At 46.6% G+C, this 18,144-nt stretch overlaps 1 protein-coding gene across 3 annotated transcripts in view; it reads right to left on the bottom strand.

Moving 5' to 3' along the window:
- The window catches only part of SHC2 (SHC adaptor protein 2), a 272,791-nt gene that overhangs the window by 57,366 nt on the left and 197,281 nt on the right, over positions 1–18,144 (bottom strand). For all 3 annotated transcript variants that reach the window (XM_086946747.1, XM_086946749.1, XM_086946748.1), the window contains one exon: positions 1,424–1,484. In XM_086946747.1, the coding sequence (XP_086802873.1) occupies positions 1,424–1,484 (61 nt within the window). The remainder of the gene's footprint in view (positions 1–1,423; positions 1,485–18,144) is intronic.

Genomic DNA, 18,144 nt, shown 5'->3' with positions numbered 1-18,144 from the left:
GCAGCTCCTCACACCTGAGATCAACCCTGCCGTTCCTCACACCTGAGATCCACCCTGCAGCTCCACACACCGGAGATCCACCCTGCAGCTCCTCACACCTGAGATCCACTCTGCAGCTCCTGAGATCCACTCTGCAACTCCTGAGATCCACCCTGCAGCTCCTCACACCTGAGATCCACCCTGCTGCTCCTGAGATCCACTCTGCAGTTCCCCACACCTGAGATCCACCCTTCAGCTCCTCACACCTGAGATCCACCCTGCAGCTCCTCACACCTGAGATCCACCCTGCAGTTCCTCACACCTGAGATCCACCCTGCAGTTCCTCACACTTGAGATCCACCCTCCAGCTCCTCACACCTGAGATCCACTCTGCAGCTCCTGAGATCCACCCTGCAGCTCCTGAGATCCACCCTGCAGTTCCTCACACCTGAGATCCACCCTGCAGTTCCTCACATCTGAGATCCACCCTGCAGCTCCTCACACCTGAGATCCAGCCTGCAGCTCATGCCTGAAATCCACCCTGCAGCTCCTCACACCTGAGATCCACCCTGCAGCTCCTCACACCTGAGATCCACCCTGGAGCTCATGCCTGAAATCCACCCTGCAGCTCCTCACACCTGAGATCCACCCTGCAGATCCTCACACCTGAGATCCACTCTGCAGCTCCTGAGATCCACCCTGCAGCTCCTGAGATCCACCCTGCAGTTCCTCACACCTGAGATCCACCCTGCAGTTCCTCGCATCTGAGATCCACCCTGCAGCTCCTCACACCTGAGATCCAGCCTGCAGTTCCTGACACCTGAGATCCACCCTGCAGCTCCTCACACCTGAGATCTACCCTGCAGTTCCTCACATCTGAGATCCACCCTGCAGCTCCTCACACCTGAGATCCACCCTGCAGCTCCTCACACCTGAGATCCACCCTGCAGCTCCTCACACCTGAGATCCACCCTGCAGTTCCTCACACCTGAGATCCACCCTTCAGTTCCCCACATCTGAGATCGACCCTGCAGCTCCTCACACCTGAAATCCACCCTGCAGTTCCTCACACCTGAGATCCACCCTGCAGCTCCTCACACCTGAGATCCACCCTGCAGTTCCTCACACCTGAGACCCACCCTGCAGCTCCTCACACCTGAGATCCACCCTGCAGCTCCTCACACCTGAGATCCACCCTGCACCTCCTCACACCTCAGATCCACCCTGCAGCTCCTCACACCTGAGATCCACCCTGCAGCTCCTCACACCTGGGATCCACCCTGCAGTTCCTCACACCTGAGATCCACCCTGCAGCTCCTCACACCCAATCCCTTCAGGGTCATCACTTATACCTGCCCCTAATCTGCCTCTCCTCCCCCAGACACACTCCTATCCCCACCTGTCAGTTAGCACCTAGATAGATATCTTGATGATATATACTCACCTTTTTCTTCCAGTTGCCTTTGACCCCAGGGACCGCCTCATACAGCCGGTTGATGGCCTCCCTGTGATGGAAATGTATCCGGGTTAGTTTCATGAATGGGAAAACCAGATGATATTGTAATTACAATATGCCCGCATAGGTCAGGGGTCTTCGTTTAGTACATGTCTTGTTACAGAAGGTCTGAATACACAAGACATCTCATTAGCTACTGAGTCATTGCAAAGGGAAAGAATGAAAGAGGGCGAAGGATGGAGGTGGGAAGGGGATTCATATCTGTTAGATTTGGGGGTCTCTGGTTGGCACAGATAGGTACTTGTGACAAATAGGGACCCTCTTCTCTAATCAGGGAAAGGGGATTACACACGTAAAATAACCCTTTCTCACCCTCTAGGTTGCGTGGCGCGAGCAGTCAAGGCTTATTTCAGAGGCGTAAGTTAAGCAGTTGTGACCACATACTGAAGAGCTTTCCAAACTATGTGTCCCGACACGGTACTGTGTCGCCTGCCATGTGTGGGTGTGTCACACGATGATGAAGTCTGATGGAAGATTAGTGCTCTAGTATTCTATTTTGCATGTACGTCGTAAATCATAAATGTGTAATTACATAAAAAACAGTATGGCTCTAGTGACGTGTCCAAATTACACCTTATTTTCCTTGGTGTGGTTTTATATACATCTCGCACACAATAGTGTTCAATAAAATCACTTGTGAACTCATTTTATAATGCTAATAAGCAGGCCGGTTTGTGCATGTCAGTGACGCAGAACAGGCAGGAGAGGAGCGTGTGCGTGCGGCCTCGTTCCCTTTGCCACGCGCGTTGAACATTGAATGCCCATTCAGTCCACGAAGCCGCCTCTGCTCCTCATCCCAGGCACCTGGTGCGGTGCACTTTAAATAGGAGAGTCAGCCCAGAGACGAGGAGCACTGCCCGGAGGTAAAGTCTGTTCAGAAGTGTTTAAATGACATGCTAGCAGCGTGAAGGTAGTTTCATCAACTTCAGACTGCTGAGTGTGTGGTGCCAAAAGCTTGAAGCAAGTCTGGTGGAACTTCGAGCTAATGCCAACTGCCTCCTTTAAAGATGCCAGTAGTTAAGCATACGTGGGCATTCATCACACTTCAGCATTTTCATTTTACATGCATATATATGAAGACGAACAGAGGATAAAATGCTGTTTATTTTATTCAATACGTGACACATCAGATGGCTACACTGAACCATGTAACACGTTATTATACATTTTATATATCACATGTTTAGTTTAAAGATAGCTTGAAAATATGCTTTTTAAATAGGGAAAAGTTTACTGAAAATCATGCGTGAAATACTGCACCATGCCCTTTGGTTGCCTACAGCAAAATGAAGAGAACAAGATTCAAGTTTTTAAGTAAAAGGTGTAGATTAGAATCTAAAAAAAATACAGCTTTGCGTTACAGCTCGTACGTTTGTGGGCATTATCAAACTCCAATCAAAAACTCTCTCACCCTGGTGAGGTTCTGTGATTTTGCGTGCTTTTAAAGTGCACGACTTTCTTTTCTAAACATGGGTTTTTGCCATGCGTCGTGACTGCCATCTGGTGTTGCCTTTTACGTAGGCCTCAGAAGTTAGTCTGCGAGCATAGCAGTCTGACCTTTTGTGGGTCATGTATACATTAACTAAGGTTTTCTTTGTGCGCTGGAGTTAATTTCAGAAGCTGGCCTTTCACCTGGAATTGACCCTGCCAAGCCAATTTCCCTGCAAGATCGTTATCCACTTTCCCAATCACCATGCAAGACATTTGTTAACTTTTAAGTTTCTTTACGTTTCTGTTATCTTGCACATTATCTGAAACTACTTTTCTTTACTGTTTCTTCATTTCATGGGTTACGCTTTCAATTAAGGGTTTGTCCGGGCCTTCCAGATTATTATTTAGATATGCCTCAATATTAACTTGTGGGTTGGGACACTGTAAAATGAGCTTTACTATATGATGCTGTGTGCTGTCATGTATTTTCTATTGGTTGAATTTTGGTACAGGGGCGTGCATTTTAAATGTACCTTTTTGTGTATAAATAGGGATGTCTCGCCTTAGTAAAATTGAGCAGTTTCTTGAGATGTACACCGTGTTGTATTGCTGGGATTTCTGCTACTAGCTGCAGCTAATAAATTTGATCTCTGATGCCACTTAGAAGTATTCCTTGTCTCTGTATACCAAGGCAAGGGAACCCAGAGGAGTTTGGGTGTGTCCCTGGCACCGCTGGGTATTTGACAACCCAGTTCTTCAGTTGGCGCGGCCAACGTGGGGCGACTTCAGTGGTACCGGTCCAAGCTCGAAGATTGCGAGGAGCCACGCGAGGAAATTCTGAAGGAGGGCCCCCACTTCATCGACCCCTGCATGTCGACGTGGACCAAAGGTCTTTTCTGCAAGGCTTCCCGCTTTCCAACGGCTACGAAGGACTTCTGCCCTGACTGTCGCCTTGTCTTGGACCCTCCGATTGATGTTTGTAAAGCGAGACGATAGACGGTCTTCTGGTGGCGTGACAGATATTTGGTTAAGTATAACTGGGCCGCTCCCACGACTTTGGTTGGTTCCTTGGTTTTGATTTGGTTGCTGCAGTACCCAAAGCCGAAGGGCTTGTACATTTACGAGTGTATCATTTTTTGATTCCCTTTGAAGTTTGAAACCAGACTAGTGAGCAAGATGACTGGTTGGTAAATTTGGTAATTGGTTTGTTTGTGGTAGTAACAGGGATTCCCGATTGGAGGATTCATGTCCGATACCTCCGGTTGGAACTCCGACTTATGAGCTCTATTCTAAACACGGAGTGGGTCCCATTACTTATAATGAAGTATGGGTACGCTACACAAAAAAAGATGGTGTTTTGCAATGGCCCCCACATGGTAGTTTTGAAACAGAGATTTTAGACAATCTAGAAGTTAGGCTATTTAAGAATAAAGCCCGGCCGGCAATGTTTGACTCTTTCCGCCTTTGGCGTAAGGAAGCCAAACAGCGAGAAATTAAGCCAGCAAAGAGAGATAAGAAAGATAATAATATGTCAGTACTACAAGCTGCTAGACAGTTTAAGGAAGATGGAGAAGAGCGTGCGAGTGAAGTCTTAGATAGACAGCGTTGCATGGCGATAGATATATGTTATCCGGCCTTGCGATCTTCTCCTTCAAAAGTGATGGAAGACCTTGAAAAAGATCCTTTGATCTCTCATTTATTGAGATTGCCTCCTCCCTATGTGCAGGGTGCTACTGCGCCTCTATTACCCCCGGTTGTTCCACCCTTTGTTGTTCAACCTCCTGCTGTTGTTCAGCCACCCGGTGCTCCACAGATGGTTTTGCCTCCTCCTGCGCAACCCATTCTAGGGTCGCCAGCCTTGCTACCAGATTTGCCTCAAACTCGTTTGCCTTCTGCTTCTGCATCTTCGACTTCTACTGTTCTTGTCCCTACACCTTCCTTGCCTCAGAATACTTATTCTCCTGTTCTTATGTCTACTTCTTCCGCTTCTGCTCGAAAACGAATGACAGAGACTGTTGTTAATCTGTTGTCACCATTGTTTGGGTCACTGAATATGACCCCTGTTTCGGAACGTAAACAGAGTCGTAGTCAGCTTCCGAGTTCTGAAGAACGGACAGTGTTGGATTTGTTGGCTCGTAGGTGGATTTGAAATGCTCCGAGGTATGATTTGCCAGCAGTTATGGATGTTTTCTTTCAGTGGAACCGCCTAAGCAAAGGTATGTTTTTGATGTAATGTGTACTTTTCTGCGTCAGGAATGGGAAGATAACGAGTTGGGTCCAATTCCGCAGGATGTGCTCGATGTTCAGTCAGATTTTGCTAAAGGGATGATAGTGGAATCTGATGCTACAGATGCCGTAGAGACAATACTTGCTTTCAGATCTAGACTTTCGCCTCAGACATTGTATGAACCTGATTCCTCTGTTAGGAGGCAAGTGAAACAGTACCCTATGAGAGAAGTTCCTCCTGTATGGAAAGAAGTAGTTCAGGCTAATGTAAATCAGGGTATTGTTGCCGCTCCGGCTCATTTTCAGCGAGTATGGGTACATGTCCCTTGGAAGAGAGCAGAGGTCTTGGCTCTTAAGCAGACCTTACCTGACCCTCGTAAGAAACCTGCTGGTTATTACAAGGAGTTGTCCCAGACAGTTGAAGCGTGTATTATGAATTTAGCTGACATCGATATGTTGATGGGTAATGTAGTCCCTCAACCCTTGTGGGCGATGATTCGTCATGAGAATCATGCTGCTGAATTAGGTGATACCTGGGCGAATATTGTTGCTGCAGATGGTAGACAGGAGGGAGGTGCTAAACCTGAACCTTTAGTTTCAGAATTACCAGGTAAAATTATTAATCTGATTAAAACAATGATGCCCGCTTTACGAGTGAATTGGGATAAGTTGGCAGCATGTAAGCAAAAGAAAGACGAGAGTGTGTCTGATTTCTTCACTAGGTTTGAAGAAACATTTATCGATCATAGTGGTCAGGATATGAGTACGGAGGGTAGTCAAAGGTTGTTTGTGGATACATTTGTTTTTAATTTGCTTCCCGAACTTTCTAATAAGTTAAAGGACTCTGAGAGTTCATGGGCTGTCTCTTCGTCGGCCCAGATATTGGCTACTGCACAATATTACGAGAATAGGGATAAAGATGAGAAGGATAAAGTGGAGAAGAAAACTAAAGAGTTAAAGACAAAAGTTATTTTGCAGCAAGCTTATCCGCCTCGTCAGAATCAGCCTCAGTTTCAGCAACCTCCACAATTTCAGAGATTGTTACAGAAGCCTGAGCCTTATGTTCTTTCCTGGCCCTAATCAGTGTGCTTATTGCAGAGAGGTAGGTCATTACAAGAATAGTTGCCTGGCTTTGTTACAGCGTGCGAATGGTGTATCTGGTCAGAGAGGTCGTGGTAGTTTTCAGCAAGCTCCTAGGGGTAAGGGACGTGGTGTGATCCCTCAGAATGAGCGTTCCTCTTCCCTACAGAATTCTGCAAATTATTTTGACAGACAGAATGTTCGAGTGGTCAGTCTGCCCAGTACTATGTTGAGGATTACTATGTCGAAGGTGAGAGTTCTGGTTATAATGATAACTAGGACAGCCAAGGACAAAGTGAGGGAGTAGTGTCAGTTCCAGTAGATCAGAGTGGACCTTATGTTGAAGTGAGTACATCAGGTGTGGTAGAACCTTTTCTTTTGGATACTGGTGCGATGAAGAGTTCCATTATGCACTCTAAACTTCCTGGCGCACCTTTGTCTGGCTTGACCAATATTTCAGTAGGATTTTCAGGCGCCCCAGTTCGTAATCCAGTTTCTAGTCCTTTGTCCCTTTCCATTGGCCCTTGTGAATTGGAATCTTCACTTATTCTAACGACTGGTTGTGGTGAGAATCTGTTGGGTTTGGACCTGCTGAAAAGATTTTATGCGACATTACATTGTTCTCCTTCAGGAGTACAACTTACCCTCGGTAAGAAAGTGATTTCTCCAATGTATTTGTCTAAGGATTGTCTGCCACTGGAATTGCGTTCGCTTCCTGATACACTTTGGGCTACAGGTCCAAATGATGTTGGTCTTTTGCAGATTCCACCTTATGTTGTCACCCTTAAGTCAAATGCTAGGCTACCTCGTATTCCCCAGTACAAGATCTTGAGTGATGGTGAGAGAGCTCTTTTAGCGATTGTCTATGATCTGGTTGAGAAGGGTGTAATTGAGGAAACGAGAGGTAATGTTTGTAACAGTCCTGTTTTACCTGTCTTTAAACGTACTGATGCTTCTCAGCCACCTGTGTACCGGTTTGTGATCGACCTTCGAGAGGTAAACAAGATTGTCGTGTCACAGTTTCCTGTGGTACCTGATATTACTGCTTTGTTGACTTTGATTCCTGCTTCGGCAGCTTGGTTTTCTGTCATTGATTTGAAGAATGCTTTCTTCAGTATTCCTATTGCTGAGGAGAGCAGGGATATTTTTGGCTTCTCATTAGGAGGCCGAAGCTTCCGGTTTAAGAGAGCTCCCCAAGGCTATTGTGAAAGTCCCTCCATCTATAGTCAGGCGTTGAAAACTCAGCTTGACGGTTTTGTGTTACCTGTTGGTGCTACTCTTATTCAGTACGTCGATGATTTGTTGATTACTGCTGATGATGAAAAGATTTGTAAAGAGGCTACTCTTTCTTTGTTGCAGTATTTGTCTAACCTTCATCATAAAGTGTCACCTTCAAAGTTGCAATATTGTCGCCAAGAAGTAACCTACTTAGGTCATCTCTTGTGGAAGGAGATTGACCCCAGAACGAATTCAAGCAATTGCGCAAATGAATGTACCATCCACACAGAGAGAAGTGCGTGCCTTTTTAGGTATTACATCATATTGTAGACAGTGGATCCCCAATTTTTCACTGTTGGCGAAACCTCTGTTAGCATTGACTCTAAAAGATACTCCGCATCCTCTTCCTTGGTCTGACGAATGTCAGAAAAGTTTTTCTGAACTACGCGATGCATTGTGTTCGGCTCCTGTGTTTGGTACTCCAGACTATAGTAAGCCTTTCACGCTGTACGTGCACGAGAGAGAAGGTTGTGCATTGTCAGTGTTGACACAACCATTTGGGGACAAGCAGCGTCCATGTGCATATTTTTTAGCAACGTTAGACCCAGTTGCTAAGGCGTTGCCGAGTTGTCTGAGAGCTACAGCTGCAGCGGCTGTTTCTATCCGACAGTCTGCTGGTTTGGTATTGGATAATACGTTGATTGTGATGGTCCCACATGCAGTGGATACCTTATTAAACAGGACTAAGACACAGCACCTTACTAGTGCACGTATGTCAGGTTACGAGTTGACATTGTTGGCTAGTCATGTGCACATTAAAAGATGTAATGTGTTGAATCCAGCTACATTGTTACCGATCTCTACAGAGACGGATCCTCAGGAACAGCATGATTGTTTTCTTCGTACAGAGGAAGAAACGAAGGCTAGAGTTGACCTGAGGGATACTCCCCTTACGGATGTTGATGGTACCCTATGGGTAGATGGTTGTGTTTTAAGCTTCCGAATGGTGAAACGACTGCAGCGTATGCTATTACAACTTTACATACAGTTGTTGAGACAGCACGCATACCACAGAATTCTACGCAAGCAGCAGAGTTGATTGCACTGACTAGAGCGTGTGTGTTGTCAGAAGGAAAGCGAGTGAATGTTTACACCGATAGCCAGTATGCGTTTGGTGTTGCCCATAGTTTGGGCGTTTGTGGAGAGAGCGTGGGTTCCTTACTTCGCATGGGACAAAAATACAGCATGGGCAGTTGGTGAATGAACTTTTGAAATCTCTCACTCTCCCAAAACAGATTGAAATTATGAAGTGTAGTGCGCATAAGAAAGTTGTGGACGATGTTGGTCGAGGGAATGCGTTTGCAGATAAAGTTGCGAAGGAAACGGCGAAAGACATGATGAGCCGTATGTATGTTTCAGGCGCAGCTAATTGGGTTATGGCTGGTGGAATGTGTGAAGACACAATAGAAAGTGTGAAAATGATTCAGGCTGAAGCGACTGAGAAAGAAGTGAGTGTTTGGAGAGAGACTACGGGTATGTTGGATTCAACAGGTTGTAGGGTTGAGTTGTCAGAACACCAGCGATGGCTGTTGTCAGATGCGTATGTGCTCCCAGTGGTTACAATGGCTCATGGAATGGCCCACATAAGTTCGAAGGGAATATGCAAGTTGTTGGCTCCAGTTTGGCAGAATGCTGGAATTCCAAAATGTGCAGAGAACATGGTGAAACATTGTATGATTTGTCTGAAGTATAATCCTGGTAAGGGAACTCCAACTCCAGCTGGTCATTTTGCTCCTCCGACGTATCCGTTTGAGGTGATACAGCTAGATTATATACATATGGAGAGATGCAATAATTTGAAGTATGTCCTTGTGGTTGTTTGTGACTTTTCCAGGTGGATAGAGGCTTACCCCCTAAAGGATAATACTGCCTTGTCTACAGCCAGGGTTTTGCTCAAAGAATATTTCCCTAGGTATGGTTTGCCGAGAATTGTATGGTCGGACAATGGGAGTGAATTTGTGGGTCAAATAATGAAGAAAGTATGTGCTGGTTTGGGAATAAATCAGAAGTTCCATGCAGCGAATCACCCCCAGTCTGCTGGACTTGTTGAATGTTACAATGGTACCTTGAAGCTGAGATTAGCTAAGGTACAAGCGAGCACTGGTCTTACATGGCCGGATGCCTTACCGTTGGCTCCTTTGTCAACAAGGATGACTGTGCATTCTCGAGTGGGACTTAGTCCGTATGAAATTATGTTTGGTCGTCCTGCGAATGTTTGGGGTGTGCCTCGTCCTAAAGAATACAGCAGTATTGAGTACCCTATGTTGGTGGATTACTTACATGACTTGACTGCTAAATTACGTGTTCTCCACCAACAGGTCTATGACAGTTTGCCGACAGCTACTACAGATCCAGGGCACACGATCCAACCTGGTGATTTTATCTTGACAAAGAATTTTCAGCGATCCAAGAATTTGGAACCGAGATGGACTGGTCCCTATTTGGTATTGCTGGTCACTAGAACTGCTGTTAGAGTAGCTGGTAAAAAGAACTGGGTGCATGCCACCCATACGAAAAAAGTTACCTTGCCTTTACCGTATGATCAATGGGTGAGGGATGGTATAGCTGACACAGATAACGAGAGAGTCCCTAAATTCGTTCCATTTAGTGATGCTCATTTGACAAGGACACGATCAGACTGCAAGGATGATGATGTTCTGCAAGCTGCTGTGCCTCCTCATCTAAAGATTGACACCACCAATCCAGAACTTTTATTTAAGGATCCAACTGTACCTGATAAAGAAAGCTACGATTTGAGGCCAAGAAAGCCTGTAGCTATGGACAAATAAAAAGATTTTTTATATAGTGAATTACACCTTGTCAGATCAAGAGACTTTTTTTGCTTTTTCCTTTTTTGAGTCACCATCCGGACTCAGCTGCAGGGTCACGGTAGGACGTTTTTAAGGGGTGAGACGCGTATTGACACAAGGTCTGTGGTTCAGGGCCGTTAGTGCGATCTTGGCGCACACTTAAGTGAAGAAGGAAAAATGCCGTGAGCAGCACGTTAGAGGATGGAGTTTTTTGAGTCTGATAAATGTGTTAGGAAAGTGGATTCTAAAGTCCCAATATGTATATTGATTCGTAGCAATTTTTTTTTTAATAATATGTTTTCTTATGCTTGTGAATATTACGTTAGCTTGTGTGGGTTGGATTTTCTATGTCACACAATTGCCACTTACATCTACCTCCCAACCTACTCTTTCTTTTTCTACTGTTTCTCCGCATGAGTTTCATACGTTACCTGAACATGAACAGACACGAAGATCAGAATTTGTGAACAATTCGTTTATACAGATGTTGCATCAGCATCAGCTAGTCATAAATACCACGAATTGTTGGGTGTGTGGTCTTATGCCACATACTACAGATAAGGGAATGCCATATTTGGTTTTGCCTTTTTCGCCTAATGGGTCAGTTTGGGCACTCCAATCAATGTTTATCCATGCGAATGAAGCCTCACCTGTACGTTCCGTCAAAGACAATGCAAGTAATAATGCCTTGATACGGGGAATAGTTGATATGATTAGAGATATCGATGCGTATAACGCTATCCCTAGAGATGAGGTACGAGCATATGTCGGTTGGAATAAGACGACATATAGTGTTAGCTTGACGGAGAAAGAAAGGCAGCGAAGGTCTCCTCCTATTTGGATTATACCCCACCGAGGTCATCTCTGTTTGCAAGGTAATGGTCAGAAGCCGAGAGCTCAGTTTGGTAAGAGTGTGTGTGTTCACACATACGTTTATACGTCCCAGAAATCTCCTCCGTTCGTGCCAGCTAAAGGCACGTATTTTGTCTGTCACGATAGAGCATACACATGGTTGCCATCTGATTTTTCCGGCACATGTTAAGTGGCATTTCTGCTTCCCCCTACATACACTGCTGCTTTTGACTACCATAAGACAAGATATGGTAGAGGTATAATCGCTGCGAAAGATACTGTCGCACAAGAAGCTGGAGACTTCTTCAAGGGTTCCTACCCTTTTGGGGTCCTATGGCTAATAGAAGGAATATTCGTCAGCTTACGAGAGTGGTTGAGGCCACTATAAATGAGACTGCAGGTGCCCTTAGCAATATTACAGCTGAGCTTCAAGCGGATCGCCTTATGACATTACAGAACCGCTTTGTTCTAGATATTATACTTGCAGATAGAGGTGGCGTATGCAAATTGATTAGATCTAGTTGCTGCGTTTTCATACCAGATAAGGCCCCGACAGTGTACCAAGCCATCTCTAGACTACATAAGATCTCTGAGTCTATTCATGTGGACGAAGGTAACTAGTCGTTGATGGGATGGTTATGGGAATCGCTGTCCAAATGGGGATGGAAGATTCTGATGTTCCTTGGTATGGCGTTAGCTATCCTTTTCTCGTGTTGTTTATGCATCCAGTGTGGTTCCGCCATTTGTAGTCTTTGTGCTACGATCTGTGTGAGAAGACCAGTCCCGAGAGCAGTGAAGGATAATAAGATGATGTTACAGCAACACCTTGATGACCTGATGAGAATAGATATAGGCCTGGATTCAGATTGACATGAGTTTAGGTTATTGCCTACGTAATGGCAAAAGGAGGGTCTGAGGTTCTGTGATTTTGCGTGCTTTTAAAGTGCACGACTTTCTTTTCTAAACATGGGTTTTTGCCATGCGTCATGACTGCCATCTCGTGTTGCCTTTTACGTAGGCCTCAGAAGTTAGTCTGCGAGCAAAGCAGTCTGACCTTTTGTGGGTCATGTATACATTAACTAAGGTTTTCTTCGTGCGCTGGAGTTAATTTCAGAAGCTGGCCTTTCACCTGGAATTGACCCTGCCAAGCCAATTTCCCTGCAAGATCGTTATCCACTTTCCCAATCACCATTCAAGACATTTGTTAACTTTTAAGTTTCTTTACGTTTCTGTTATCTTGCACATTATCTGAAACTACTTTTCTTTACTATTTCTTCATTTCATGGGTTACGCTTTCAATTAAGGGTTAGTCCGGGCCTTCCAGATTATTATTTAGATATGCCTAAATATTAACTTGTGGGTTGGGACACTGTAAAATGAGCTTTACTATATGATGCTGTGTGATGTCATGTATTTTCTATTGGTTGAATTTTGGTGCAGGGGCGTGCATTTTAAATGTACCTTTTTGTGTATAAATAGGGATGTCTCGACTTAGTAAAATTGAGCAGTTTCTTGAGTTGTACACCGTGTTGTATTGCTGGGATTTCTGCTACTAGCTGCAGCTAATAAATTTGATCTCTGACGCCACCTACAAGTATTCCGTGTCTCTGTATACCAAGGCAAGGGAACCCAGAGGACTTTGGGCGTGTCCCTGGCGCCGCTGGGTATTTGACAACCCAGTTCTTCACTGGAAATGATCAGAGACATACGTCAACCAAGAAATTAGGTAACTCGCCTTCCAGGATGGAAAGGGAAATTTGCCATCTTCCAATTTGATAGGGGTACATGACAGGCCTTTCTCCACAGGAGATGAAATGTAACTCAGCACCCTATCACCGACCTACTGTTACAAATGCTCCTTTACTACTTTCTTTTTGAATTGGTCCATATATTTATAATGGTGTACTGTAAAAGGTTGAATGATGGTGTGACTGAGTTCTTGGTGTGACACTGCATACTGGTAAACGCTTTGTTTATCCGTGCATGAGGGCCAATGTGTTGTGATATGCTGGTGGATGTCAGATGGTGGTTATGAACATGTACTATTGCAGGTGTCTGAAGCAGGATGGTAAGTGTTTAGGTATATAATGGTGCATGTGTGGGCATTTGATGACGGGGCAGGGATGTTTGTTGGTGGGTGTGGGTATGTGAAATTACCCATGTGTTTGTCCAATAAGTAGTGTGAAGGCATATACCTGTGACTATACCGATGTGTAATGGTGGTTGGGCAGTCCTATATGATGTTGCGTGGATGGTCGTTTTATGGGGAATGTGTTATCTTTTTATGGTGGGCTTGTCAACATATATGGCTGACTGTGAGGGCATTTAAGAGATGTTGAAGGTGTTGGCATATAAAGTAGTTAATGTTTTACACTGTGTCAAATGTTACATTACTCTGAAGGTGAGAAGTCTGGGTACCAGGCATGACAGTTAAGGATCAATTAGTAAGATGGGGTTGGGCCCACGAGGTAAAGGTAGCATATTCCTCATTAATTTACGGCTTGTTAATTTTTATGGCAAAGTCACTGTTAATATATTAGTCAGCCTTAACACCCATTCAACTTTAGTGTTTTTAGGGAATTTACAGGAGTTTTGTTGTGATGGTGTATGTGTGGATGTATGGTGGTGTGTGGAGTATATAATCGTTGGTTGTGTTGATACATGGTGTTCTTTGTGTGGCTGTATGAAGGGGGGTGTTGACGTAACCTTCCACCCAGTTTTGCCAGTCACTGTCTTTATTAGAACAGATTCACAATTGCTTTATCAACCTTCCTGCTTTCTCAAATTTGCTTGAAAATGCACAATTTGCCCACTCATTTTTCAAAATTTTCTGGGAGGGCGGGGGAGTACCCTCCCTCCCCCTCCTTAGGAGGTTCGGGCTTAATCACGCGCTACACTGCATTACCGTGTCACAAAATGATGCATGTCGAAAAAGTGTGTCACGAACATGAAAAGTTTGGAAAGCTGTGACATACAATAACCCAGTGACAGCACTACAAATGGACACCACACAGGTTTTATATCAAAAATAAGTAGACTTTATATAGAGTTACCCCAAGACCATAAACGACAAAAATACACACTATGATTACTTTAAGATGGTAGATTAAGCTTAGTTCAGTTCAGTTCTTAGATGCGACACTCTGCGTCAATGTACCTTAAGTTTTGTTGCGCTTCCACAACAAGCAATGTTGCAGCGATCTGAAATGCGGCAAAAGTCAGGTGCAAAGAAATAAAGACGTGAAGATCTTCCAGATGCGGCGCGCTTCTCGTGGATGCGAGAAACTCTCGGTTCGATGCGTGGACTGCAGCGGTGACACCCTTACGATGCGACGGCAACAGCTCCAGCACCGACGGTCTTCTCCACGATGCGTGAAGCTTCCTCTCGATGCAACAACTACAGCGGCGACATCCAAGATGCGACTGCAGCATCTCCGACGGCGGCACGCTTCTCGGGGATGCAAGTTGCTCTTGGTCAATGCGGTGCAATGCGACAGTTCCAGCGGCGACACCCTCCTTCGGAGTTGCGACGGCAGGCACAGCGACGGCGACATGCTTCGACCTCGTTGTGAGATTCTTCTCCTGATGCAGTGCAGTGCGACAACAACAGCGGCGACACCCTCCTTCTTCGGAGTTGCGACGGCGACACGCTTCTTCTTCTTTGCGGCACGCTTCTCTCCGATGCGTTGCAGTGCGACAGTTCCAGTGGCGACACCCTCCTTTCTCCAGAGTTGCGACGGCAGGCACAGCGACGGCGGCATGCTTCTTCTCGTTGAGTCGCGCTTCCAGCTCCTTGCAACACGCAGTTCCTCAGAAGGCCCAAAACAGCAGCAGGCACTTCCTAAAGCACTCTGGGGAGCCGGGGGGTGAAGTCTGTTGTCCCTAAGACTTCGGTACAAAAGGGGGTGGTGATGGACGGAGCATCTGAATCAATCAAACACTCACACCCAGTCAAAAGATCTGGGTTCAATCCATCACCGTTCTTTAGCCCACTCTGCCACCCCAGTTCAGACATGGCTATATGCAAATCAGTCTGACCCTGTGCCTCATGGGAACAGTCCAGCCCGAACTGCCAAGCCATGTCTTCCCTGGACCGGAAACAAGCTTCCGAGGACCTGTTTCTGGCATTTCAGCCGTCTTCAGCCCGGCTTGCTTGAATCCAGTGGCAAAGTGAGCAAGGGACTCGCGTCTGTGCATACCCTGCCACACTTATGGCGGCCAAAAGCGGTACAAAAGGGGGTGGTGATGGACGGAGCATCTGAATCAATCAAACACTCACACCCAGTCAAAAGATCTGGGTTCAATCCATCACCGTTCTTTAGCCCACTCTGCCACCCCAGTTCAGACATGGCTATATGCAAATCAGTCTGACCCTGTGCCTCATGGGAACAGTCCAGCCCGAACTGCCAAGCCATGTCTTCCCTGGACCGGAAACAAGCTTTTGAGGACCGGTTTCTGGCATTCCAGCAGTCTTCAGCCCGGCTTGCTTGAATCCAGTGGCAAAGTGAGCAAGGGGCTCACGTCTGAGCATACCCTGCCACACTTATGGCGGCCAAAAGTGGTACAAAAGGGGATGGTGATGGACGGAGCATCTGAATCAATCAAACACTCACACCCAGTCAAAAGATCTGGGTTCAATCCATCACCGTTCTTTAGCCCACTCTGCCACCCAGTTCAGACATGGCTATATGCAAATCAGTCTGACCCTGTGCCTCATGGGAACAGTCCAGCCCGAACTGCCAAGCCATGTCTTCCCTGGACCGGAAAAAAGCTTCCGAGGACCGGTTTCTGGCATTCCAGCCGTCTTCAGCCCTGCTTGCTTGAATCCAGTGGCAAAGTGAACAAGGGACTATCGTCTGAGCATACCCTGCCACACTTCTGGCGGCCAAAAGCGGTACAAAAGGGGGTGGTGATGGACGGAGCATCTGAATCAATCAAACACTTACACCCAGTCAAAAGATCTGGGTTCAATCCATCACCGTTCTTTAGCCCACTCTGCCACCCCAGTTCAGACATGGCTATATGCAAATCAGTCTGACCCTGTGCCTCATGGGAACAGTCCAGCCCGAACTGCCAAGCCATGTCTTCCCTGGACCGGAAACAAGCTTTCGAGGACCGGTTTCTGGCATTCCAGCCGTCTTCAGCCCGGCTTGCTTGAATCCAGTGGCAAAGTGAGCAAGGGACTCACGTCTGAGCATACCCTGCCACACTTATGGCGGCCAAAAGCGGTACAAAAGGGGGTGGTGATGGATAGAGCATCTGAATCAATCAAACACTCACACCCAGTCAAAAGATCTGGGTTCAATCCATCACCGTTCTTTAGCCCACTCTGCCACCCCAGTTCAGACATGGCTATATGCAAATCAGTCTGACCCTGTGCCTCATGGGAACAGTCCAGCCCGAACTGCCAAGCCATGTCTTCCCTGGACCGGAAACAAGCTTCCGAGGACCGGTTTCTGGCATTCCAGCCGTCTTCAGCCCTGCTTGCTTGAATCCAGTGGCAAAGTGAGCAAGGGACTCACGTCTGAGCATACCCTGCCACACTTCTGGCGGCCAAAAGCGGTACAAAAGGGGGTGGTGATGGACGGAGCATCTGAATCAATCAAACACTTACACCCAGTCAAAAGATCTGGGTTCAATCCATCACCGTTCTTTAGCCCACTCTGCCACCCCAGTTCAGACATGGCTATATGCACATCAGTCTGACCCTGTGCCTCATGGGAACAGTCCAGCCCGAACTGCCAAGCCATGTCTTCCCTGGACCGGAAACAAGCTTCTGAGGACGGGTTTCTGGCATTCCAGCCGTCTTCAGCCCGGCTTGCTTGAATCCAGTGGCAAAGTGAGCAAGGGACTCACGTCTAAGCATACCCTGCCACACTTATGACGGCCAAAAGCGGTACAAAAGGGGGTGGTGATGGACGGAGCATCTGAATCAATCAAACACTCACACCCAGTCAAAAGATCTGGGTTCAATCCATCACCGTTCTTTAGCCCACTCTGCCACCCCAGTTCAGACATGGCTATATGCAAATCAGTCTGACCCTGTGCCTCATGGGAACAGTCCAGCCCGAACAGCCAAGCCATGTCTTCCCTGGACTGGAAACAAGCTTCCGAGGACCGGTTTCTGGAATTCCAGCCGTCTTCAGCCCGGCTTGCTTGAATCCAGTGGCAAAGTGAGCAAGGTCCTCGCTCACTTTGCCACTGGATTCAAGCAAGCCGGGCTGAAGATGGCTGGAATGCCACAAACCGGTCCTTGGAAGCTTGTTTCCGGTCCAGGGAAGACATGGCTTGGCAGTTCGGGCTGGACTGTTCCCATGAGGCACAGGGTCAGACTGATTTGCATATAGCCATGTCTGAACTGGGGTGGTAGAGTGAGCTAAAGAACGGTGATGGATTAAACCCAGATCTTTTGACCGGATGTGAGTGTTTGATTGATTCAAATGCTCCGTCCATCACCACCCCCTTTTGTACCGCTTTTGGCCGTCATAAGTGTGGCAGGGTATGCTCAGACGTGAGTCCCTTGCTCACTTTGCCACTGGATTCAAGCAAGCCGGGCTGAAGACGGCTGGAATGCCAGAAACCGGTCCTCGGAAGCTTGTTTCCGGTCCAGGGAAGACATGGCTTGGCAGTTCGGGCTGGACTGTTCCCATGAGGCACAGGGTCAGACTGATTTGCATATAGCCATGTCTGAACTGGGGTGGCAGAGTGGGCTAAAGAACGGTGATGGATTAAACCCAGATCTTTTGACTGGGTGTGATTGTTTGATTGATTCAGATGCTCTGTCCATCACCACCCCCTTTTGTACCGTCCCTAAGACTTCAGCAGGAGGCAAGCTCTTTTCCAAGCCCTTGGAGATCCTTCATAAGTTGAAAGCAAAGTTACAAAGTTCCTTTCTCCTTCCTTTGGCAGTAAGGCAATCTCTGCAGGCCAATCCCCCAAGCAGCACTTCAGCTTGGGAATAGTCTCTCCTCT

The sequence above is a fragment of the Lissotriton vulgaris genome, chromosome 12 (assembly GCF_964263255.1).
Source record: "Lissotriton vulgaris chromosome 12, aLisVul1.2, whole genome shotgun sequence".
Classification (NCBI taxonomy): domain Eukaryota; kingdom Metazoa; phylum Chordata; class Amphibia; order Caudata; family Salamandridae; genus Lissotriton; species Lissotriton vulgaris.
This window is presented reverse-complemented; position numbering and strand designations above follow the sequence as displayed.